The following is a 27,646-nucleotide window of genomic DNA, read 5'->3' as shown; positions in this document are numbered from 1 at the left end:
CAAGCATATACCGGTACTGTAATAGCTTTGAAAATAATGTTGACACTATCAACCAAAATATTTATAAATGAATATCGCCCTCCTCATAAATCATCCATTTATTTTTGACTCTATCGTACACACAGTATGGTAAATTTGGTCTCTCATTCATTTTCATTCTTTATAAGCATTGAGAATTCATTTTGCAATGCAAATATTTTTTCAAAGCTACATTTCTGCACAAAGAGCACACACGCTTTTCAAGCAATTAGGACCATGCAGCTCAGATTTTTTGAATTTGGAAGCATTGCTAAGACAGTGTCCCTAGGATGCTGGTGACTTACCCGCCATCGGCATACTCCATTTCAATCATGAGAGTCCCATCCTCCTCGAAGCTGTCATAGTAACTAATGATGTTGGAATGGTCAAGCATGCTGAGCACTCGAATCTGAAAACATATATGAAATTAAGGGGATAAAGCAAGTACATTCTACACATTTAGGCAGTAGATACTCAAAACTCAACTTGAATATATGGAGAGTAGAGGTAAAGTATGACAAGATGAGGTATGTAAGAAAAGCTAAGAAATAAAGTACAGATGGCTCGCATAAAGCATCAAATAAACCATCTTCACAATTTATGTGTTTAAACAGCATATTTTGAAAGACAGACACAGTAATAACTTTTTTTATGTTGTTTGATGTGTATTTCATTTCTTTCACCTCACAAACTTGTCCCACTTGGTTCGACCACACTGGGTGTTTCAAGCACATCTTATCTCATTTTTTTCTTTTGGTCAAAAAGCAGACAAAAAGAGAATACAAAGCAATTAAGTAGCCTTATCTGAAAACATGAACCAAAACATTTCAACACACCTCATTGAGTGCCATCTGCCGCTCGTTGGCATTTAACTCGTGCATGTTAATTTCCTTTAAAATGACGAGAGAGTCGTCGTCCTTTTTGCGATACAGCACAGCAGCACCATAGGCACCTGTGAGACAGACAGAGGAAAAACTTGTCACATCCTCAAACATTAAGATTTACAGTACATCAACCAGCAGGTGCAAAACCACACGTGCAAATGAACACAACATAATCACAGTTCCCATAATATCACACGCAAAAACCAAGATTCATTCATGTACACCGTTTATGCAAACAACGAACACTTACTTGTGGATATTGAAGAACACTTACAATCTCTTCATAATAATTCCTTAAGTGTATGTGGCCCAGCAACCCAAAACCCACCAATATTTGCAAGAAGTAATTTTCTAGAAGGCCTGAATAAATGCGTTTTGGGGTAACTTGGTGATTTTACTTTTTAGTCATATTCTGACGGTAACCTTCATCAATCTGAATTTGGAAGTTTTGAAGCATGGAAATTGGAAACCTCAAAAGGATGATTTTCCTTATCATAAAGTTCATCAAAGTAAACCACCCACTCTTGTCCATCATTAGTTTTGATGGGTTGGAAATATCCAGTCTTGGTGAGTCATTTTACATGCATATCATTTCACAGCGGGAATCTCCTCCTTCAGAACTTGACCTTCACATTAAATCTTACATCAAAACTTTTGTGAGTTCTGTGATGCAGGGTCACATATACAAACTGAAAAGATGACAAAGCAACATAAATGGATTTTGATTACATACCAGTCATCTCTGGCTTACCTTTTCCCACGGTTCTTATCCTCTCAAAACCTGCTAATTTCTGGGGCTGTGGGCTCCAGTTCTTCAACTTCTCTACCTTGAAGTACATCTCACCTACACATCTGTTCGACAAAAAACAAAATGACAAAAAAACAAAACAAAACCGAAACTGAAATAACAATCCTGCAAATTAATTGATATTGTGTTGTCCACATAAAGATCAATGTATACAGAAATATGTGACCACAGATATTGTATTGCAGGTTCTCCTCACAACACATAAAGACTTGGTACAATTTTAACATGTAATCTACTACTATTGTCTTTGCAATTATCCATAACATATAATCGGCTGGAATATAGATTCTTTGAATAAATCAGATTACCGGAATGAGTTGTCTGTGTTTCCTGTGTTTTTCATCGGTATGTCTGTTCCAAGAATTTCTTTGGAGATACCAACAGGAACCTGCAAAGGAAAGAAAAAATGTGAAAAATTCTGCTAACAATTTCTTTTTGTGTCATATACAAATTGGCAAACACACAGAATAAATTTTGTCCTAAATCATTGCAGAAAAAGTATAGAATGTGCATCCCTGGAACATAAACACATCAGTCCTAAAGAATATAAAGAAATATCATCATTGTAAATTTAAACATTATTCATCAAGCATTGTGTTGTACTCTACTGTGGCTCCTGTTTTGTCAATTCTTAGCATGGTCTTACTGAAAAGCATATTTTTCTTTTGTCTTCATGTAAACAGGGTTTACTCTTACAGAACAAACTGTAACTGTAAATCATGTATGTTCTATAAGAACAATGTTTCACAAATACAACATGTCAGTATAGCTCACATTCTATTCAGCCAAAAACCGAGCAAGAAAACATTTGTAAACATGGCAATCTGCAGGAAATAATTCCAAATGGCCTACCTCTATGAAACCTTCAAATATGGGAGTCAAAAGTCCTATGTCAGCTGGGCGTAAGGCGCTACAGGCAAGGAAGTCAATCCTGGCACCTGGACAAGACATGTCCAGGTGATGGGCTACCAGCCACTTGAAGAAATCCTTCACATTTCTACAGTTGTCTGAGCTACTGCCCGATGTCATCACCTGTATCCATTATTAATGCACATACACAAAACAAGTACACGCAAATGCACTGAATGAACAATGATTTCTCAATATCAACAAAGAAACATAACAGAATGGAAACAAAATGAATCTAAATATATTCACACTATGAGTCCTAACTTTTCAACACTATACACAATTAAATTTGCCTGTTTTGACAGAGTTGGTTTTTCGTTTGTGTATCACCTACATTGTTGTACAAACATCTGCATGCGATGGAAGATACTGCCCTGCACAGACCTCAGAATTCTGTGACTAAAAGCATTAAATGTCAATATCAGATCAGAAACCAAAGAAGCTCTTTATAATTCAAAATATTACTTGAAGTCATTGCAAAAGTACAGTGTACAGTGTAGGTGTTACAAAGAATTGGATTTGCCATTATAATATAATTATATTATTATATATATTCTGCAACCTGTAAATGTAAGAATTAAGCCAATATGGAGATGAACAGAAAATAGCTTGCTCACTTGCCTGCTTGCTTGCTGAGCACCATGTCCTGTGCGTGCAAGCACTTGCAGTCACAGCTACAGTAGATATCTCTTTTACTGAAACTAGGCATCAATGTATTAAAACTTGTGCTTTTTCTGCTCAACACACTCAATACTGCCCATTGGTAATTAATCTACAATTAGAAACTCTGCAAGGATTAAATCATTCCGTACAATGGAATTCATAACTGATTTCATTTCTTCTCCAAGACAATTGTACGTCTGCACAATGCACTTTACCTCTCTGCAGTCTCCACTTGAACACAAGAGGATGGTCCCTGGCTTGGTGTGAAGAATACAAGCAACACTTGATGCTTTCTTTCCGCCAAGTATTGTTGAAATGTCATTTTGAACCGTCTCCAGTTTCCCTGTTTCATACTTATATTGCACTAGCTTGACGTTGGGGAGTATGGCACTCACAACTGGCCCATGGTTCTTGATTTTGTTAGAGAGCAGCAGCAACCTAACTGGTGTGGAGCTTTCCTCTGATCCTGCTCCAGCAGAGGCAGAGCCAGTGGCATTTGCATGTCGGTCTTCGAGTGATTCTGCCCCGCTGCTGTTCTTTCCATTTAGCAAGTCTTTCTTGGTGGTCTTTTCCTCCTTGCTATTGACCTTTGCCCCTCCTGGGTCGAACTGATTCTTCTCAGATTCTGTGAGGGAGCCAGCTTTCTGTGTGGACGGTTTCTCGCCTTTGGCCACTGTGTTTGTAGCACCCTTTGTTGATGATCGACTTGCTGACGAGTCTCTCTTGGCTCGAACTGACATTATGACATTTTTGCACTTCGTCCATCCATTGATTCAAATCCTGCAATTTGAGGAGAAATGAAACACAGCCACCATTATGTTTATATATTAAAAAGGGCCCAAGGACTGAGAACACTATGGGGGGGGGGGGGGGGGGGGGAGGCAGCTTCGAGGGCTTCTAGGGGGCATGGTGTCCATTTACTCTATTACAATTACCAACCAAATACACAGTAGCCCACAGGTCTATTTTTTAGAAAATTTGACTATGACGCAGTTATAAAAAAAAAGAAAAGAAAAGAAAAAAGAAGCAAAATGTAAATACTGACCCCCAATTCAATCCCCACTCAACCCCTAGATCTACAATGTAGACCTGCAAAAGTACCATGTAAAGGCACATGGACCTGGTGGTTTAGTCGAATGCGTACGCGGTTTCCTACAGAGACCTACAATCTGTATGCTATCGACTCCTCTTTAGCGCTTACGCTATGACCCATTTCCATGAGTCCGAAGAAGACCGATCCACTGTAGTCAGTGGTCCAATCGCAGTTCGGCTAATGATTCGGCTGAGGGGGATGACAGCTTTAGCAAACTTCTTTTGTGACGTCATACTAAAGCCCCCATTCCACTATCACGATTTGGACCCCGATCTGTCCCGATCTAGCAGATCGGGAGAGAGCGGCAAAAGCGCACGGGGATCGGAAGCATCGTAGCAGCAGCGTGTGGAGGTCGGGGTTGGAGCGGGCAGTTTTTCAGATCGGGAAGAAATTTTGAACCGGTTCAAAATTTCTTCCCGATCTCCCCGATCAAAATTGACATATTTTTAATCGTACGGCAAGCGAGGAGAGCGTAGTGACAGCGTAAACGCAGCGGGGAGAGCGTAATGACGGCGTAAACGCAGCGAGATGAGCGTAACAAGGTCTTTCTGAGCGTAGTAACATCGGCAAAAGAACGGGAAGTAATTTTAGCTGTAATTTTCGAAGAAGAAGAAGAGATGAAGAAAAAGAAGAGAAGAAAGCAGCGAAGCAGCTACCCAAAAGGCGGAGAAAGAGAGACTGCACGTGATGCTGAAAGAAGAGGAAGAGGACATAACAGAATTTTGAAGAATATGAAATCATCTACAACTGGAGGAAGACGGACTATAAAAGCAAGGACATCAAGAAAAATCCTTTGAAAAATCAGCACGTCTTTGTTTATACAATGCATTGCTGCAAAAGAACCGTGAGTTGAGGAGGCTCTTCAAGTTCAAGTTCAAGTTGATTTATTTCACTTCCAACAAACAAATAATAAAAAATACAAAGAAACGCTCATATACACAGACGTCATGAAATCAGTACTACAATGCGATGAACAGAATAACGTTGTAAAAGAGATGCAGGCAAATTATCAACAGAGATACAAATAACAGTTACGTCACTGTGGTAAATGCATACAAAATATTGCTGGAAATGGAGGGGACTGCTAAAAAGCAGAGCTTGTAGTATTAGAATGCAGTCCCCTCATAGAGAAAAATATATAATCGCAAAAAACAACAACAACAAATTTCCCTAAGCGGTAGCAAAAAAAAAAAAGACAGACAGAGTAAATACACACATACATGCACACATACGGACGCACATTAACAAACACATGGCGGCTCTCTTGTAAGGAAAAAATTGATGAGAGGATAGAAAGATATAGTAGTGAAGAAGGTAGTAAGTCCGAGGTGGACAAGGGGGGGGGGGGGGGGGGGGAGGAGGGGAGAGGAGAGGGAAATGGTGGGTCATAACCAGGGCACTGGAGGCACAGAAGCACGGGCTCGCTGATGAAGAAAGAGTAGTGAGAATAACGAAGCAACAACAACTTTGAAAATCAAAAGTAAAAAAAGAAGAATGAATCTTCGAGGTCCACAGTATATTTCTTCGGTTCTGCATGCTAATAAGTTGACTGACTGCTGACCCACAGTCGAATCGGGGTACATCGGGGCACATCGGGCACTTTTCAGCTCTCTGAACGGGGTAACAGCGTGATAAGATCGTATAGATCGTTCAGAGCGTAGATACAGCGTGCATTGATCGGATAACATCGGCAACATCGCACTAACAGCGTAGCTACATCGTTCTAAAGCGTACCGGCAGCGGCAGAGATCGCAATGTCTAATTCCCGATCATCGTAGTAAGAGCGTAGCAAGCACTTGGTAGTCGTAACTGCAGCGTACTTAGAGCGTTCTAACATCGTACTGTGTCCAGATCGGCTCAGGTTTTACCCGATCCTTCCCGACCTGAGAAAATTGTCAAATCGTAGCGAGAACGGCATAGTGGAACGGGGGCTTAAGAAGCACATACGCACGCACCCTGGCATCACTACAGATTGCGTGATGCGCAGAGAAGACAAGGAAGGCAGCGTTAACTAGCAACACCTACGCGCTTTACTCTTGATGACAGCAGCTCAACTTTGGCAATCTTCGTATCAATGCTAACAGTGATCAGCACTATCATCCAACAGCCCCCCCCCCCCCCCCTCACCCAACGGGTCTATGCGCCTTTAAACCCTTGAAAGTACATTCACTATGTATTCAGGTTCCTCTAATTACAGCCTACTCAGTCAGATATTATTCCTCTTTTTCTTCTTCTAAATACTCCTCAACGTTCAATCTGGAACCAAACCAGGAGGAAGGGGGTGTGCAATGGCAATATTGCTCTGTTAGTCCTTGTCATGTACATAACATAGCTCAAGTCTTGGTTACAGGTAGCCAGACCAGTTGTGTCCCCGTGCACGACACTTGTGTACAGCGAGAAGGCTGTGTATAGAATCTAGTGAATAGGTTACGGGAAAAAGACAGACCTAGTTGCTTGTACTACTAGCAGACCTCTTTCTTTCTTGTTTTCTTTTTTAATGAAGTAATGTTAAACGTTAATAGTTAAATGTTAATCATCACACTAACGTTAGGCCTAACTTAGCCGCCCTAACATTACAGCCTGACCACAGGATTGATTTAAAAAAATAAATCTAGGTAGAGTAAAGCCCCCAATTTTCGGCCGGTCTCCAAAATCCGGACACTTGTCACTTATCACAAGCCAGCAAATTCTACTGTCACAACACACGCATATCACATCGTTTCACACACTGGCACACTCGTTCACCACAGGAAAGTGCCTGAGTCACCTCCAAAAATCCATCTAAAATCCCAAATTTTGCCGTCAAAAATGCAGAATCGCCGCAACTTTTCCAAGGCGCACGCGAATTACATGTATGTCCCATGTAAAGAATAAGGGTTGCCAAAAAAGTGCTAAAAATTGAAAAATTGCGCCATTCTGTTGCCAGATTTTTCGCTTATCGCAAGCTCAGAGTGTGATGGTATCCTCAAAAACACACACAAAAAACAAAATCTCCGTACGTGCCGATGCAGTGAATTAAATTACAGGGGCTGAATGCAAGTGCACAGTCACCAAAGTTCGGACAACGTCCCCGATGCAACCTTGCGCCATCAAGGTATGGCGCCTGCTCATTTTTCAGCGGCCTTGTTTGCGTATTGACATTGCGCGCATGTCCGAATTTTGGAAAATTGACAAGGCAAGGTGATAATATTTGGGGATTCTATGAAATTTTATGATGTACAATGTATTTTATTAACAAAATCAATATTGGGAAAAAGTAGGTTGATATACATGTATTTAACATACATTATTATAGAATCTAGATAGTTTATCATTTTGTAACGTTAGAGTATCTAACGTTATAGAACCTACATTGTATTGTCATTAAATTGAGTTGAACAAAAATATTGCAAAAAAGCCTAATAAAGTGTCCGAAAATTGGGGGTTTTACTCTAACAGTTAGTCTTAGATCTAGCTTTCTAAATTCTATCGATATCTAACAATAGTAACATTAGACTCTATAAACTGTAGTGTAACTGTTAGTGTTAGTGAAATTCTAACTCAGATGGTCAGGTCTAACAAGTGTTAATGTTACTGTTACAAAGTGTTAGTGTTAGCTAAATCGATTGTCTAACGTTAGAGCAACTGGGGCCCGTTGCATAAAAGTTACAATTATGGTAACTTTGCCATATCCAATGCAATGGTAACTACAAGCTACCATGGTAACAATACTCAACAGCCAATCAAAATCAAGAATTTCATGGAAGTTACCATTGGATGGCAAAGTTACCATAATTGTGACTTTTATAAAACGGTCCCCAGGTCTAACATTTTTATTTTGAGTAAATTTAACATTTAATAACATTATCATTACCAGGTAGGTAACCTACATACTACATTGTAACAATCAACAATTGTTGATCTGTGTCATTAAGTGTTAGAATATTCTAACTTAGCAGCAAGTAGCTACAAGTATGAGTTTTGAGACAGTGTTGTTTGTCACAGCCAAAATTAGGAAATTTAGACTCTAACGTTAATTCCGAGCTCCCAAGAATAAAGACAGTGACATCATGAACACGTATTCACTGCAAAAGCAGAGTTCAATGACAATAAATAGCCGTGATCATAATATCACGAAGAGTCGCGTTGCCAGGCGTATCTAAGTCACTTGCAACGGCCCGAATTCATCATATTAATAGGAACGATGACTCCCCTCTGTGCTTCCAGTAATTACTCCACTTGTATTTCAAAAGACAAAATTAAAAGAAAATTTCAAGAAAAATGTATTGCAACATGCAGTTAACCTCACCTTTCGCCTCCGGATTCTTGTTACTCTCACGACGAATTAGCGCAGTAAATATGCTTCATTGAAGTGACAATACTGGGTTCACATGCGCGTGTCATCACGTCAAAAGGTACGTGCCAAGCGGGCGATTAACGGTGTAGTGATAACTAAACACCTGTGCTTCCACCCTATCTCTCATATAAATTTTATTTATGCATGCTTCTGGATTACATCGACTTCTTCTTACTTTTTCTTTTGCTTTTGACTTTGTTTTTGCTCGTGTTTTTAAGAGGGAGGTGGAATACACTGTATATGATATCTTTGATGACTGGACAAAAAGACTTCAAGTTGGTTTTCAAAACTAATCCTTCTTCTTCAAGAATATCTTAAATCATGCCATAAGACAAAATTGCAGAGGCTGAATATTTCTTCTTTCTTTTTTTAACTGTGACAGATTGATACTCCGGGTCATGTCATATCTAAAAAAGAGGAGCTTAAGATCAACAATATTTGTGTAATGCATCAAAGACAAGTATAATGTGCACCAACATCTTCAAATAATATGGTAATCACAAAATCTGTAAGCTGTTCTCTCCACATTAAAAAGCAAAACAAAACAAAAACAAACTTTCTATTTCCTATAGTAATTTCATGAGGTTTTCAAAAAAAAAATCCTTTCAGTTGCATGGCAGGCAAAACCAGGTTGGGGGGGGGGGGGGGCTTGCCCCCCCCCCCCCCCACACACTTTTTGTGCACCATACAATGGAATACATAAGGTGTCATCACTTTGGGCCCCCCACTTTTTTTTAACCCGGAAGTACTTAAGTAGCACTAAATAGAAATAGATAGAGATCTTGAAGTGTGAATGCAGTAAGGTTATGTTTTTCCGCTGAAGACCTTTTTTTTTTTTTTTTTTTTTTTTTTTGCTTGTCAGCTGAAGAAACCCGGAAGACCCCCCCCCCCCCCCCACTCCACTTTTGAAAATGCTCCGCCGGCCATGAGTTGTTATTAACTTTTATTTTGATTGACATCAAGGAATAGATTTAGTACTTAATTTTAGTTATACAGTCTGCATCATTCATTGAAAATGAGCCTTTTACATGATATTCAAAAGTACACGTATCATTATTCAAACCCATTACTTCTTATGACAAAAGTACTGTTTTCTCTCTGTCCCCATATGAGCAGTAAGTGTAAAAAGAGAAAAGTGAAGACCTTATAGGACAGTTAATATCAAGATTTTTTACTCCCATTAAATCATTGCAATCTTAATCTATTCAGTGATAATGATAATGATGATAACAATAATGAAATAGCATGTGTGTGCCATCCACCTAATACAAAATCAAAGATGCAGATCTAGCCAGAGCGAATTATGTATATATTTTATATACATATATATTTACATTAAAAAAAAAAAAAATATATATATATATATATATATATAATACATATATACACACACATTAATTACTACTGTTGCGAACCAATGATTATTTTATTGGATTCTAAGCAGTCACCAAATGTACAGCAAATTTATGTATGTATATATATATATATATATATATATATATATGTGTGTGTGTATATATATATATATATATATATATATATATATATATATATTAAGCACTCTATAAATGTTACACATCATTATCATATAATTATATACATAAATTATATGATATACATGTACGTGTGTGTGTGTGTTCTCTCAACACTAATTTTTGTCCCCACTACACAAAAATGTTGACCGAGTGAATCTGAAATTTGGTGGCCCGAGTAGATATGTAGCAGCCAAAATAAAAGGAAACATATCAATTCATTTTAAATCTTGGTTGCTCGATTAGGCCACCAAAAGATAGCCCTTTTTTAGAGTTTGATCTGGGCCACCACTAATGTTTAAAGCCCTGTATATAAATATCAAATACAAACATATGTGTGTGCATGTGTGTTTAATATGTATACGTAGATACATGATTGTGCCTGTATGACATGTGCAGTGTAGTGGATAAAGTTTTGTGCTGAGCTAACCAAAAAAGTCGATGCAAAGGGTTTAAAATCATAAATCAATTCATCACCTATAATACGACTTTGCTCCAGTACATTGTACCTTTCTTTGCAAGATGAACAGAGAGACAAACATACACAAGACACACACGCATGCACACACACACACACACACACACACACACACACACACAAAACACATACAAGTACATTCACTGTCCAAGGGGAAAGAGGGGAGGGTGAAGAGATGACAGAATAACTCAGGGGCAGAGCAGTTATAGTTCAAAATAGATCTTTTTTTTTTTAATATAATCCCAAAAGATTTGATAGTACATTGACTGATTTAAACTTAGATCATATATATGGCACCGATTCACCCTCAAATGATATTTTGTGCAGCTGAATACTCACAACTTGGATTGACAAACATAGGAATGACTTAATGCATTGTAAGAGAGCATATCTGCACAAAAGGAAAATCTAGTATACGTTATAAAGAACCTGCTATGTTCACTTCTTCAGAAACTGGTTGAACCTAAAATAACATTTCAATCGTACATGTCTTACTCCTAGTACCTACACTGCATTATGTATGAACACCACTTAACTAGGGCATAAAACGCATGTCATCTGACTTCACAAAGCTGCAATCCACTCTGAAACAAGTGATGCAGCATGTCATTACAAACATATATTTACACTACACAATACTTATACTTTCTTTTGACTCATACAAAAAAGATACTTCGATTGCAATATAGACAAGTCTTCATCAACTTTAATTCATATCCTGTTTGCTGCCAGGTCTGGTTGAATTTGAAATAATGGCAACATAAATAAATTATCTTACCACTGCAAGGATACAGTTTATGTTGATAACTTCTATATGCACACTGCTATTTAACAATATAATATCTGCTAATAATATCATTTTTGTCTCCCTTAATCAAAAGAGATGTTCAACATTATTTGCTATGGAAAGCCTCTTACCAGTTGTAGTGAAATGTATTGCAAAACATCAACACAACTGCACTCCATTCATACGACAACAACCAACCACCCCCCTCCCCCCCCCCCCCCAAAAAAAAAAAAAATATGTTCTCAATGTGGCAGATGTACACACACCAGTGAATAGAAATGCATCCTTAGATGATGGTAATGATTTGCCTAGTACGAGGGTATTGTACCATTTCATCCATGCTCCTCAGTAATGTCTGATTACCCAGGTGCATCATATAAGAAACTTACTTGGATAGTATAAATTGCCATCATGTGTGCATTTAGTTTTTAAATTACCAATCCCAAGGTCAGCATGTTGAAAAATACTTTAATTGTCCATTGTCAAGCATCCAGAACTATTCACCATCCACTGAGACAAGTTTTTGAAGAAACAAATAATGAACACTTGTGGCTACTTCATCTCGTACCTCAGGCACTTTCAAACCGAGCTGTAAAAAAGTAAAATATGCTCGGTCCACCAAATATTTTCGTTTGTTCATAAAGCACACACACAACACCTACAAATGTTACAATTACAGCATTTTTCTCATTGCATCCACATCCGCCGACTGCTGTTAATAATCATCAATGAGTTCTAGACCAGAAAATCATGGTGATCACAAAAACAGATTGCCAAGAACTTGACATACAGATAATGCCTTTCAGTTACCATAATGACAGACAAAATTAGAGATGTTAGCATACTTACATCATAATATGACAGAAAATTGATAATGCCATATAAGAAAGGACTAAAAACAACATTGCAGCATATAGAATATCAAAGTACAAGCATAGTTTGCCTTGCTTTATAATTAAAGGCTGATAACAGGAAATCTTATTTCATTGCATCTTGTGACTACAATGTATGTCCAATAAAGATATCACAATCAATCTCAAAGACACAGCTTCTGTTGCTTTTCAAACTCACACACAACGTAAGTGCATTTCATTACCTCCGCAAAGGAGGTTACGTTTTTGCCAGCACTGGTTTGTTTGTCTGTCTGTTTGCATACAGACTCAAAAAGTTGATATGAATGAAACTTGCAGGAAAAGCTGATATGACACAAGGAACTGATGATTACATTTTTGTGATCAGGATTACCACCTGGATCCAGAATTCTTATTTTTTAAAATGATTTTCTTTATCATTGACAAACACAAACAACAAATGAGGGAACTCAAGCTGTGTGTATTTGGGGTGTACATATATTCCAGCATGCAACCTAATCACAGTTTCATTTTTTAAATGTATTTTTTGTTAGTAGCAATTTATCAGGTTTCATATAACAAAATCAGGAACATTTCAATAAAAATCAAATGCAAGTGAAACATGTGTACGTACATGACAGTAATAAGCCTCAGTGGCATATGGCAGTTAATGAATTGAAAACTTTTCAAAGAAATACATATATTTTACGCACACATCTTGAAGGTTAGGCATAATCTTCCAGAAAGTAAATTAAAAGGGAAGTTGAGGTGATTTTCATAATTTCACATCATGTAATACATAATTTGACAGCTCCATGTATAGATTTGTGGAATTAATTGTAGTCCTTGAGCAGAGAAACAAATACTCTGAAAACCCAATACAAATTACACTGAACAAGGTAGCGGTTTCACAATAACAATGCATGAGTAGGAGGCTCACATATTTTAGATATGTAGCAATACTATCCATTAAAATACCGCTTACTTAACAAGGCCATCTGTGTAGAATTTATGCAGTACTTTCTTTTGTTCTGCTTCCTTGAGCCCCAACTCATGCATTCTTATGGTGAAGCTGCTCAGTCATCATCCTTGTTCACTGTGAATTAATTGTAGTCCTTGAGCAGAGAAACAAATACTCTGAAAACCCAATACAAATTACACTGAACAAGGTAGCGGTTTCACAATAACAATGCATGAGTAGGAGGCTCACATATTTTAGATATGTAGCAATACTATCCATTACAATACCGCTTACTTAACAAGGCCATCTGTGTAGAATTTATGCAGTACTTTCTTTTGTTCTGCTTCCTTGAGCCCCAACTCATGCATTCTTATGGTGAAGCTGCTCAGTCATCATCCTTGTTCACTGTGATTTGTCATAAAGTTTGAAAACAATCTTATTCCTCACTCCAATCACTATAAATTCTAAAACTTTGTACCCAGCATAACCGATTCATAGTTGTTCAAATGTAAAAGTCTGAAAAATAGCCGGAATTCTCCTTTTAAACCGTTGAGGACGAGTCCCGAGTATACTCGGGCAAGTGTCTATGGGAAATGCGTGTTGTAGCAAAATCAAACCGACCTCAACGGGTTAATAACAAAAACTTGTTCACTGTATCGATGCATTCATTCCAGTATGTCCTTAACTTTCACAAGATGTTGATGAGAGAAAAAATATAGATACTGCTGATGACTACAGCAGCGCATGAGGTTTGCATGAACAATTCATACACTCATATTCATTCATCCTTTGGAAAATGTGAACAGATCTTTAATTCTTTAAAAATGAAATCAGCATTACTCACAGGAAAATTATGCCCGTTCACTTCATATTTGCAAACTTGTTTAAGTGTATACATAATCATGGCAAAAGTCATACAGTAGCAAAAAAATTGTTTTGGCAATTATCATGAGTTGTTTTGTACTTTTTTCTCTAGGCACATGTAGTGCGTTTAGGACTTTAATGTTTACAAAACATTACATACTTTGGAGGATTCTTCGCCCTACCACTTGCACTCATCACAATTCAAACTTTGTTGTAAACCAAGCTGCACTGAAAGTCATGCATTGTCTAAAATTCACTTGTTTCTTTGTTCCATCCTTTTAACCTTGCCAGGAACTGCAACAAACTGAAGCAATAACACTCCAGTGAGGAATTTTTTGATGTTACCATCATATTTTGTTTTTCATTGTTCTTTTTTTTTTAATGAACATAGTAGTCACGCATACATTGATGTATGAATATGACTCATTGTTTGAAGTCCCAGTGAAAAGGTCAGTTGAAATCACTTTGACATTCCAAGATGCATCATCTTCCTGTAGATACCAGGTCCGTTCCACAGTCCCCTGTTGAATGTGTAAAAACAGATGGGGATTTCCATGTCAAACATTTCATTTCAATGGATGGTGCAGATAATCTGCCCCCAACAATAGCCAGTTTTTGAAACGTCTGTCAAGAGTTTTTCTTTCATGTTTGTTCTTTAGTAATTGATGGTATGACAACCTAGCTATCAGATTAGGGGTCTGCACATTAAAAATTGACATGGTTACATAGAAGGCCTCCTAAAATCTTTTGCAATAAAACTTACCACATGCACATAAAGATGTATAGAAATAAGTTTATGAGTGAAATGACAAAAGCAATGCCAGGATAAATTTTTGTACATCAATCACACCAGGAAAAATGTCCAAAGACAAGATTTTGTCTATTGACATTGTATAAGAACTTGCTCAAATTAGTATATATCATTTCTTATATTTTCCTTATATGTTTATATGAGTAGGCATATATTATGCACTATTGTGAAACTCTATCTCTTGCAAAACCTATTCTAGTTTGTGGTATTTCCTGTCTGCTAGATGTCTTTCCCCATAGCCCTCTTTATATTACCTGACTTTGTTCATGTTTCATGTCATAGTCTCAAACTCACTTGATGAGTCCACTCCAATAGAGCTCTGGCATGATATCCTTCTTGAGGTGGTACATGAGCCTTCTCTCTTTGCCCTGGTCAAGGGGGAAGGTCTCCAGCGGCTCCAGGTTGAAATCAAACTCTGCTAGGATCAGCTTTCCATAGCCTGTCACCAGAGGGCAGGATGTGTAGCCGTCATACTGAAAGAACAATGAAATACAGAGCACTCCCTTTACAACAAACACTGTTATAGTGAAATTCCTGTCACAACAAAGCAAAAATTCAGGTGCCATTATCATCCGATCTATGTTTTTTATCGTTCATTTGTTCACTTATAAACATACCATTAAAAAAAAAAAAAAAAAAAAAAACCTGCTGGTCCCACGTGGGAGTTGACTGTAAATGGTATGGCATTATAATATGCCATACTGTGAAGTATCTGTACTTAGTGAGCATCCAAGCTACTTCAATCACAACTAGCAACCACTTTTATGTGTGCATGAAACTAAGTGAAATTCACATTACAACTCAAAACATTTTTGAGACTTCACTGCCTCTGCAGTCAGCATGACAGCAAATCCAACTGGAGTGCTGCTTTGGGCATCAGATTTCAGGATCCAGAACTGACTGAGTGGCACTCTTTTACTGACTAATAATGCAGCATGTAAATTATATCTATCTTTTTACCTCTCTACCTATCCATATATCTATCCATCAATGTATTGCTGACCTAATTCTACTTCTGTTACTCCTACTACATAACTACTACCAGATAATGATAATAAGAATGATGACAATAATAACATACATTCATATCAAAATGGTACTTTCTAGGCATTTACACTTCTCTAGTACACACTAAAGCTGCTTAGAAATTCTCGTAGTCCTAACTCCATTAGATCAACTAAACAAATACATGTCCAACTGCCTTTCACCACTGCGAAGACGTGACTGTTGGGATTTCAAACAGAAGTAGAAATCCATGTACCTACACATCTGGCATTTGTCACAATGTAATCACAAAGCTGAAAAGAAGAAGAAAGCCCTTATGTTCATTTCTATACTGATGACTGGTCTCAAAATCAGCAAAAGGACACTCTTTGCTTCCTTTTATGTGTACAGCTGGCCGTGTCACCTTCAAGGTAGTGTCATAGCTTCTGTGTAAGCATTTTGGTTGGTATTATGATATTCCATTTACAATAATACACTTATCCAGGTCTGGCAGTTTCTGCATATCAAGAAAACATACTCTAGCACAGTAAAACACAAACAAACACATACCAGTAATCATTTTGTTTACAAAAATCATACTTTTGTTTAAAAGTGGGAAAACTGCACATACTACGCATGCTAAATCATATATCAGAAACAATTATTTGTTCTGTAAAAAAAAAAAAAGGAAAGAAAACATTTTGTATAATTCTACATGAAAAATGAAACATACTTCACAGGGGCAATGGAGGGGTATCCCTTGCTCCCGGCTTGCAGCCCCCCCCCCCCCCCCCCCCCCCTCCTTGATAGAAATATTTCCTGGTGCTTGCTAAACATGGCAAATACAAAAAATATTGGCAGCTCTGCTCACCTTTCCCCTTGGTTCATGACCATGCATGACTGCAGGGATGGTGTTTTTCAAAATACCAGTCTGAGCAGCTGCAATGAAAAAAGTAATAATGTTAGAAAAAGGTACAATGTGCATGTCATAGACATTACTTGTTGCCCTGTAAAAAGGTCAAGGGTACTCATATATCACAGAGGTGTCTGGGAAAAAAAATGAGGCTTTATTATAAACTTTACAGATGGTTCTTGCATGCTTGTTCTTAAGATGCACATGGATGGGGCTGAGAATACTGTCATCATCTTCAGTTAAATAACATTTTCAAATAAAATTCCCATTTAACTGATTTCCCATGAAATTTATGACGTAAAAAATCATGCTAACCCCAATAAGGAATGTTGTCATATGTTTAATGAAGTACATTTAATGCATACTGAGAGCATGAAATAGTAAAATAAATGCAACTTAATGAACTCATGAACAGATTCTTCTCAGATGGGATTAAACTTGTGTTCTGTTTCACATTTTAAGACATTTATCACACCTAAAATTACCAGTGAAGAAAGAGTAAAAAAAACTCTCAGACCTCTTCAACCCATAGGTTGCCCTCAAACTGACTAAAACTCACCCACAGCAGCCGCAGTCTTGGACGTGGGGATGTCTGTACAGTCACCGATGCCGAACACGTTAGGGTACTTGGTGTGCTGGCAAGTCAGCTTGTTTACTGAGAGGAAGCCAGACTCTCCGACCAGCGGACTGGCCTTCAGGACATCCGGGGGCCCCATGGGGGGAGGCACATGCATCATCTCATACTGAAGATGGGTGCAGACATAAATGACATAGTGTAGAGTTGGTCAAAATGTTTACAAAATAATTAGTCGCTACAAGTTTTATTTATTTTTACATGGAAGACCACAGGCTTGGTGGTCAGTTTTGGTATTTGCCTCCAATTACGCGCTAAATAAAATTACAAATGAAAACAGAAAAATTGACCAGAAAATTAATATCATTTATTAGTGGACAATTACAGTAACTTGTTAGAGCAAGTGTCCACAATTGTACACTTATCTTTGTGTCATAGAGAGGTGTTTAGGATGTATGGATAGTACTCAAGTCTGCTGCCACAATCATCAAGATACCTGAAACACTCTAAGAAAAGAAACCACTGGCTTACCGGCATAGTGATGATCTCGCCCGTTTCATCAAGGCGGAAGTCTGCCTCCTTCTTGCCATGCCTTATCTCCACGAGGGAGTGCTTGAGGTTCACCTTGATATCCCTCTTTTTGCAGATCTCAATCAGGCGGGCCGCATACTTGGGTGCCCCGAAGATGACCGCCTGGGGAGTGTTGTACATGATGGTGGCCTTGTCTCGCTTCCCGTTCTGTCGCAGCAAGGGAATGGCATCATGGGAGAAGAATTGCAGATTTTGGGGGGAAATTTTCACAATACAACTTGCACTCTACCCATGCTTAATCTACAGTTAGGTTGTTAGGTTGATCTCACAGGTGACACATTATTTACTCCTGTAACAGTGTCTGCGGTCTTATTTTCTCCAAGGACTTATGGTTAGGGTTTAAGGCTTCGTCGATGTGAGAATCAGGATTCGGGTTAGGGTTATGTTTGTGTAGGTTTTATGATAGGCTTACCGTGCAGATGTATAGTATTATATGGGAGCAATGTCACAGAAGCAAATGTCATGGAACAGATCTCACATGAGCAAGAGGAATGTCAGAACTTATTTTCATGTAAGTCTGAAATGGATACTCAACGAGTTAGCAGACAGAGTGAGAGAAACAAGTAGACAGATGTACAGTCAGTATTGAGATAAGCTAAAGCTTCAAAACATTTGCTACATCACTAATCACTGATTTGTAAAGAGTTGCAGTGTTTTTAGACTTGCTGGTGAGATTTACACTATACTACTAAAAGGCTGTTTCCAAATCACAATTACATATTAATTTTATATCAAAATGAACTCATTTTGTGATCCACCAACGTATACTGACTTATAATCTTCTGCAGGTAGTTCAGTCATTCAATCTTCTTTGAACATTCATTCATTTATATCACTCCTAATTTTCCACTCACTGTTTGTTGGTGACTTGTTTTCATGTATTTTGTTTAAGACACACAGAATTAGATGCACTATAGCATTTCAACCACAACATCATCCATGAATGGGCAGTATACAAGAATCTACTAATAATTCCCAAGTACAATCACAACACTATCAGTGTTACCTTGAAAAAAAAATATCTACACATACATGTGAGAAAAACAGTATTCCATTTGCACAGTCACAAGTGCTTGAATGTTCATCCTGTCTGGAAGTGTGGTATGCAGAAGGTCATTGGGGCAGGAAACTCGTAACATCTTCATGATCATGTTACAAAAACAGGCTTTCAGAGGAAAACCATAAACTTATTTTATTTATTTATTTTTGCCTGTTAGTAAAAACCTGACAATGTCAGGATGTTGTTACACTCTTCAAATTCTCCAAAACAATATAATAAAACTTAAAATCTGTGGCACAGAAATTCCTCTAGTGTGTGGTATTCATGAGATCCTTGGGAAAGATAACTCAAGACATTTTCTTGAGTAAATAAAAGAATTTAAGCCTTACTGCAGGTTACCATAACATACATTTTTTTTAGGTGATACGCTAATGGTGAATCATTTCTGTTCTGTTTTTTTCTTTTATAGTAAACTCAGAGATGTCATGATGCTTTCACACTCTCAAAATGTTCTCATATTACCATAAAGTACGGTACATATTCTCTGTTACAATACATATATCAAATCTGACAAATTTAGGGAATTCCCCAGCTGTAGGGGGTCAGAAAAGCGGCGGTATTAATTTTTTATATTGTCAGATGATGCATTACTTTCCCAATGAACAATGCTCTGGGAAATTTCACATATAAGGACATCTACCACATTTTGTCAAAACAAAGACATGAAAGTGAATGCTGTCCCAACAACACAGTTAGTTTAGGATATCAAAAGAGCAGTGAATGTATGGGTGACAGCAGATAACTGAAACAGAAAGTTTATCTCTTTTCAAATATCAAAGTGCCAATATATCATGCTTTGAGAACTTCCTGCTGGCATTGTGGATAGTTACCATGGTTACGTGTCTATGCCATTTATAACTTTAACTACAACAATGTCCATAAGTCCTCCTCGGTTCCCACCACACACAGATTATCTAAAATATATTGTAAATATTCTAAATAACTATTTTAAATCAATACATAGGAATGACTTCTTTTATACTGACAGCTTGTTTATCTCACATGCTCAATCTCCTATATCTATAAAATGTTTTGTTTCACCAAACGAATCACAATTTTTTTAACTTGTTGCTAATATCGTGTGGAATACTTACCCTCCTGAAGTAGTCCTCAGTGAGGTACATGATTTTCTGTGGTGCCCCCGCACACTTGATGGGCGTGTTTGGGAAGGTGAAAATGGCATTGCCACTCTTGAAGTTCTTCAGGGCCTCGAAAGTTTTGTCCACTGTGTCGAAGGAGTAGTTACAGCACACCATGGGGTCTTCAGCCAGAGCCTCGGTCAAGCCTTTTAGCTTAGAAATAAAAAGTAAACCATACAACATAAGATAATATCATGTACTCACTACAGGACACTGCATTGTTTTTTTCCTCCATTAAAGGGTAATTTACCCAAAATATACACACCTGCATGTGGGCTCAGTGAATGCGAAATATGAATATAATACACACTAGGTGAAGGATGTTTGACTAAAAATTTTATGAGCTGTTCAAATTTTATGTCTTGTGCTCTCATCTCAGAATAAGAACACTTCAAATATGTGATATTGCAGTAAGGGAACCATTACGAAGAAAATATTAAAGATAATTCCACATATTTTCATTTTTCTAGCATAGTGAAAGATCTCATCACATATCTCTTTCAGAATACAAGGGGGGATAACATTATCCTAAATATAACATATCAGTAACAAGTAGAGGAAATTTGTACTTTGGGAAAAAAAAATCAAATTACTGTACATGGTATTCTCTATTTCTTTGCACTGTGGCATCAAGAAAAGTTGTAGCCTTCTCATCCAGAGATGACAGCACTTAAATTGAACCAAAACAGAAATTTGGAGATTATTTAATGCTGTCTGACGGTACAACCAGAACGCCGTGCGCCAAAAATATGTATTTTGTACTTGTAAAATTTGGGTTCTTTTATTCAAGCACATGGATGAAATAAAAATGGCTTTCAGATAAAAATAATAATTACATTGTATGACTATACATTATCAATCTTCTCTTTTAAAGGTATTAGCCCACATTGCAAACCCACGAAAATCAAAACTGCATAAAATAGGTCCAATATGACTTCAAGTACAAGTTATAACAGTAACATACCTCACCTGTTGCTCTTTGTCTATACCATTCGATAAAAGAGAGAAAATCATCGTTTTAAAGTCAATTTTCAAACCGGGTCAACCCAACCCAAAATCAAATTACGAGCGCGGGCTAGCTACGTACATGTAACTTACACATGTATCGCATGCATGTAGTACGTACGTGGACCGGAGCTAGCGAGCATATACGCATGCATGCGGTGCATTTTCATTTATTTTTATGAAAGTAATGGACTAATTGGAACGAAATTTTGCACAGGCGTTACTGCAATCATACCCAAACTCCATGCTAACTATGAGACCAATTGCTGCAGGTTTACAAATGTGGGCTAATACCTTTAAGGTATAACCTCTCTTAAGGTTTATCAGAACTTCATAGTATTGATTACATAGTCAAACAGTTCTTTAATTTTTTTTTAATTGAAACAATTTTCAGTACTCTACCTAGGAATTGCAAACGGACATACTGTGTGTAATTCTCATCAATGTAGTTGTGACAAACTTGGAAGTTACTCATCAAGGAGACTTTGGGATGAAAACTGTTTTTTTTTTTTTACACATACCACCTATGACTGACACATAACATGATTCTGCAGTGCTATTCTAATAATTCTTTGGAACACCTCCAAATGCCCTCGAAAGGACATCTATACGTATTCTTGGCAGTACACTACATGAGCGTTCCTGACAGAGTTTTGTATCTGGATGACTAACCAAGTGAAAATTCAGCTGCAGTCCCATTGCCACAACCAGGTACTCATACTCAAAGTTGGTCCCGCTCTCTGTCATGACCAGGTTGTTCTCTGGGTCAAAGGTCACTGCCTTCTCCTTCTTCCAGTCCACGGCTTTGGGCATGACCTGGGCCATGGCTCGCCTGGACTGCTCTCTGGTCTTCACCCCGCCCCCAACCAAGGTCCACATGGGCTGGTAGAAGTGGCTCTGTTGACAATGAAATTTTAATTCACTCATCATCAATACATCTGCATCACCCAGCACAAAGCATTCAACATCACTGAGAACACCATGAAAGAAATATCAAGATTATGTACACAAGCCTTGGGGTAAGAAGTTTTTAGTAATGGGCTGTCATGGAAATTTGCATCATTTAAACACACTCAGGTAATGCCTCTGGCAAAAAAAAAAAAAAAAAAACAATTTTCGGTTTCTTCTCTTTAATTTTTTTTTTTTTTTGGAGGGGGGAGGGTAGCACATTATATTGATAGGCTTTATAGTATAGCAGACTTATTCATATTGATGAAATTAATCAAATAAATATGGCAGACTTGTTTCATACTTGGTACAGGATTTGAACAGAGCTGTGACCTCCTGACCCCCAGACAGGCATCTTATCCACAAGACTACCGAGCTTCCGCCCGACAGCCAGTGCTGGTTCTAATCCTTATAGCATGCAATGCAGTGGCGGATCCAGAGGGGGGCGCATCGGGCGCGCACCCCCTCTTTATTTTTTGTTAAAACATAAGAAATAAAAACAAAAAAATGGGGGGGGGTGCGTGCGCCCTCTTTAATTTTGTATAGGCAGCTCCCTTTACGGAATTCCTGGATCCACCCCTGCAATGTGTACTGCGTAATTATTCAAATTTATGAAATTCTTGCATTGAATTGTTTTTATTGCAACTAAGCAAAAAGTTGAACTACAGCGACATAAATAAGCACAAATTAATCAGTGTTCACTGGAGTTCTGCCCGAGTATGTATGACCATGTCTTTTTATCATGGCTTCTCTTAAACATTGATTAATTCAGTGCTTATTTACGTCAATGTAAGGCAATAGGTCAATCAGCTGCAATATAAACTTGATGCAAGTGATGCAAGAATTTTGTGAATTTGATCTGGTGAGTGCATAAATTGAACGCTTGACCATTGCATGAAATGTCACTGTCCGAATCTGTCATGAGCTACAATCAACTAATCATCTGTGGATGTAATGAGCTGCCACTGGCATGCATTTTCTGGATTTAATGTCTGCCATCTCATTAATTTTGCTGAATTTGGAATACAACAACCCAATTACCACATTCGAAGCCACTGTGCAATGGAAAATTACCCTGCCTTGCTCCTTCAACTTTCCACAGCCAAGAACCTCTGCCTTCAGGTGAAAACACCTTTGGACCACTATGTGTTTACTTTCTATAAATCACGAGCATTCTGAAGAGCATAGCGGATTCAAGTGCATCAATGCTCATAAAAGTCGTAACTCATGCATGCTATAAAGACAGCGGCTGTATGTGACATTTATTGACATTTCAAACTGGCTTTACCTACAGGTATTATACCATCATACTGCATACTATACCTCCATCTAACATGCTACAATATACTTCAGTAATCTATAAGTGATCAATGTCATTATGACCTTTGCAATAGTTTGCCTAAACTCTAATCACTTAATTAGTTTGATCTCACTAGTTATTTCCATTGGGTTGGCTGAAAAATAATCAAATATTTCACAACAATTTCATGAGCATATGATTTTTAAGATATTCTCATAATCTTCAATAGTGTTTGCCCAAAATAGTGGATGTTGAATGCCTGACTTACATTGCAATGATGAAATCATACTATGATTGACACTGATGTTTTTGAATTCATGAGTTATTGTTATGATACTGTAAAACCAGAAATATTGCCACTGGCATTCAATGCATACAGTGCAAACAAGATCTTTTCTGTGCATTTTAATTTCATGAATCTTGTCTCTTGCAAAATCTGTGAAATTTAAATGAATCGCACACAAAAATTTCTGGTTTTACAGTAATTCCATCCCTGACATATGTTACATTTCCTGAACTCTAATCCACGACCTGGCCTACAGTGTACATATGATATCCCACAGTACATGAAGTTTGATCTCTTTTTTTTAAATGAAAATTACCCTCAAATACACATGTGGATTCCACTAATGTAGAAATATTAGCAGTACACAATTTGAGGAAAATCAGACAATCTATTCTAAAGTTAAGAATTTTATTTTACAGAATTTGAAAACTAAATAATGCTTTAACTTTGCACTGGCACATGTTAAGGGTAATACTTTTTCCCCCTGCCTTCTAAAACAGGTAACTCAAGTGGTCTTTAATATTGCCAGAAAAAAAAAAGAGAAGAAAGTACATTTAATTATCTTTTTACTTCTACTTTCTTTACATCTCTGCCCTACTGTAACACCCCAATTTGTTGTCATCTCTTGTCTTAGTGATGAGGGCTCATGGATTTAACCATACTTTAAAAATTCATAACTTTTGAATATTGTCTGCTTTTCCTGAAACCTCACTGATGTGTAATACCAAAGTCTCTGCATTCACTAAATCCCCACATATTATATTATTGGGGTATAAATTCCACTTTACATTACAGCATGGGTATAAATCCAAAACAAAGAAAGAGCATTTGGATTTAATGTTTAATGACCAAATGCACTGCAGGATTTTACACAGCACTTGCTAATTGCCTTGGGTAACCCCTGTCAAGGTGGATATTTTCACAAGAGTAACTTTCTGTGCTTGGGTAGGTAAGATTCTTTTTCTTTTTCTTTTTCTCTCTCTTTTTTTTTTTTTTTTTTACTTCCGCAGAATCAGGACATTAATAACTGGAACATAATATGTTATGTTAAGGGCAAGTCCAAGATAAGGTCCCCTCAGAAGGCAAAATTTCATCTTTGCTCAATATTGACATGTTTGGTATCATTGTGAAGCTTATGAGTTGAAGTTTTGATTTCCGTGAAGGAAAAAATGATATTATATAAATTTATGCAAATTTCAAGGGCTTAATTTGCATAAATGTGAAACACAGCGTTACGTATGGGACATTTATAAAAATTCATATTAATTCAAAGGAAAGCAAATAATATTTGATTAATATGTGGACATAAGAAGTTCATCACATAGTTTAACTTGGTATGAAAATTTAGGGATTATGCAAATGATTATGCAAATTAGCTCGTGTCCTATCATGAGATGTCCCATACGTAACAAAATGAGGTCATTTTTTTAGGTTTTTTCTGAAATTGATAAGGTTATTTGAATGCCCTTTTGGAAAGTTCTAATTTATTGTTTAGAGAAATTAAATACCAGAGAAAAAAAGAAAAAAAAGTAAAAGAAATATTTTTTATTAGGCATTGAAATAATGTTACGTATGGGACAAATGCGTTACGTATGGGACATCCTCATACATATTGCATGTGAATGCATGTAGCTAGCTGGGAAGGTCTCTCAGTACACAAATGGTCAATCATCCTGAAGAAAGCATCCCAACATTGTAGCTACTTTTTGAGTTATAGACACTTGAAACAATACATGAACTTGACTGAACAATTTTCAGAAAGGGGGAGTGGAAAATGGCAAAATACACAATGAAAAATCAGCATTAAAGGGATGGTATAGTTTTTTGTAGAAATGGAGATTCAGTTTTCAACATTTAAAGAGATGATTGGAAACCAATTATATGAATCACCTAAGAGCATAAAATCCTAAGACTAGAGGAATTTAAAGTTTATGTGATGGAGATCCAATTTGAAATGGTTGTGATATACAGAAGAATAAAAAGTAAAATGATTTTTTTTTTAATTGCAAGTGATACACAAATTGTCCTTATTCAGTTTTCAAGTAGCCACAACAAAATTCATGGGTATACATACTGAGTTGTGACTCGAATCAATGACCTGACTGCTAGACAGACATCATATGTCTACTCGATCACTGGGGTTCCACGCAGCAGGTATTGCTAATTTATTAAACTTAATATTTCTTGTGTCAAGTTGTTTTTTATTGAAACTAAATGGCAAACTGCCCTTCATCAATGCAAGTAAACACTTTAAACTATTCAATTTTTCAGTAGTAACTATCCTGATAAAAATAGGGCATACATACTCAGGTTGGTCATAAAAAAATATAGAATATGATTGAATGTGATCATGATGGTAAATATCTGGGGAATATTGTTCCCTTGTCAATCTGGATCAGTATTTGAGTGATTTCAACTGATTCCACCTCAATAATTATGCAAAAATTTGTTTAAATGGGTATTTTGCAAAATTATTTTGCAAAATACCCATAAACATGGTTCTCCACACACTAAACGAATAGGGGACAAAGGGCATGCATACCCAGGTTGGTCATAAAAATATAAAAATATGATTGAATATGACTATGATGGTGAATATTTGGGGAATATTGTTTCCTTGACAATCTGGATCAGTATTTGAGTAGTTTCAACTGATTTTACTTCAATATATATGCAAAATACCCAAAAACATGGTTCTTCACACACTAAATGAATGGGGGACAAACTGTCCCATACGTAACTGTCCCATACGTAACACGTCATGTCTGTCTTTAATTAGAACCTGTAATTAGAGCTTTTTGCCTAATGACATGAAACTTACCTGTGATAATCTTGAGTGTTGTGACTTTCATCACAGTGAGTTACAAGTTGTAGAATGATATACTTTCAGAGAGTTTTGAGGTTGAAAAAAATGTTAAAAAAACCAAAATTTTTCTGGTCCCATACGTAACAGCACATATTTTCTCTTCTAGAATATAATTGTCAAGGTCATTTTTCTCAATTTTTTACATGATTATACTTCTTCTAGATATCAATCACCATGATGAATTTCAATATGATCAAAGGCCATTAACACTATTTTTCAGGTCATAAAAGTCTCTGAATGTCCCATACGTAACGTGCGTGTTATCTTGGACTTGCCCTTATGCAAAAATATTCATGTACTTTTATTCTCACACACAAGTTTCTGGTTACACAAAATGTGCAAAAAAAAAATCATCTTTTTTCAGTAATAATCTCAGGCAAGTGAAATGAATTGGCACTAGCTTATGAATAGTATGATTTTTGTAATGCCCAGCTCTAATTGATACAGTATAATGACAGCACCACAGCTAAAGCATTGTCTCACACAGTGAAAGTGAGGCATAGTCTACGACCACAAAAGTTACACCACCGAAACAGGGCTACATAAGCGCTGTACACATTTTGTAGTGCAGGTTCTTGTCAGTCAACAGAGATGAAATTTGTAAATTCCTGGTGAGTTGATCTAGCTCACTCATAGTGTATATCTTCCCTATGATCAGTTTTTCTTTGTTATATGTACATGTTGATCTTTTTTATGTAATTTCGAATAGTGTTAACCCGTCAAAACTTTTCTGTCATTACATTTTGCATTTTGAACTTACAATTTTATACGTACCTTATGAATCATCAGATGTCAGGTTCTTTCCAGATTCCAGATTTAAGTATATTTGGAAACGTTCCAGATTTAAGTATATTTGGAAATGTATGTGAATCGCTTTTTATTGAAATACCAAAACCAAATAAAAGTTTGCTTGTAGGGGTTTGTTATCGGCCTCCTAATCAATCTGTATTAGAATTTAATGAAAAATTAGGAGAGTCTCTGAATA

At 37.0% G+C, this 27,646-nt stretch overlaps 2 protein-coding genes across 2 annotated transcripts in view; both read right to left on the bottom strand.

Annotated features, from left to right (window-relative positions):
• The window catches only part of LOC139711349 (uncharacterized), a 40,284-nt gene extending 31,579 nt beyond the window's left edge, over positions 1-8,705 (bottom strand). The window contains exons 1-7 of the mRNA XM_071623247.1: positions 8,664-8,705; positions 3,498-4,062; positions 2,563-2,742; positions 2,019-2,098; positions 1,654-1,754; positions 855-970; positions 324-427 (exon numbers count right to left, since the gene is read on the bottom strand). Of these exons, the coding sequence (XP_071479348.1) occupies positions 324-427; positions 855-970; positions 1,654-1,754; positions 2,019-2,098; positions 2,563-2,742; positions 3,498-4,022 (1,106 nt within the window). The 5' untranslated portion in view covers positions 4,023-4,062; positions 8,664-8,705. The remainder of the gene's footprint in view (positions 1-323; positions 428-854; positions 971-1,653; positions 1,755-2,018; positions 2,099-2,562; positions 2,743-3,497; positions 4,063-8,663) is intronic.
• A 3,780-nt stretch (positions 8,706-12,485) lies between these two features.
• The window catches only part of LOC139711341 (sulfide:quinone oxidoreductase, mitochondrial-like), a 30,373-nt gene continuing 15,212 nt past the window's right edge, over positions 12,486-27,646 (bottom strand). Inside the window, exons 4-10 of the mRNA XM_071623239.1 lie at positions 21,934-22,158; positions 20,212-20,409; positions 17,998-18,204; positions 17,452-17,635; positions 16,851-16,918; positions 15,290-15,468; positions 12,486-14,705 (exon numbers count right to left, since the gene is read on the bottom strand). Of these exons, the coding sequence (XP_071479340.1) occupies positions 14,645-14,705; positions 15,290-15,468; positions 16,851-16,918; positions 17,452-17,635; positions 17,998-18,204; positions 20,212-20,409; positions 21,934-22,158 (1,122 nt within the window). The 3' untranslated portion in view covers positions 12,486-14,644. The remainder of the gene's footprint in view (positions 14,706-15,289; positions 15,469-16,850; positions 16,919-17,451; positions 17,636-17,997; positions 18,205-20,211; positions 20,410-21,933; positions 22,159-27,646) is intronic.

This window comes from Diadema antillarum, unplaced genomic scaffold (genome assembly GCF_040938485.1).
Source record: "Diadema antillarum isolate AM-2024a unplaced genomic scaffold, OU_Dant_1.0 seq00001648_RagTag, whole genome shotgun sequence".
Taxonomy (NCBI): Eukaryota; Metazoa; Echinodermata; class Echinoidea; order Diadematoida; family Diadematidae; genus Diadema; species Diadema antillarum.
The sequence above is the reverse complement of the archived record's forward strand: the minus strand, read 5'-3'. Positions and strand labels throughout refer to the sequence as shown.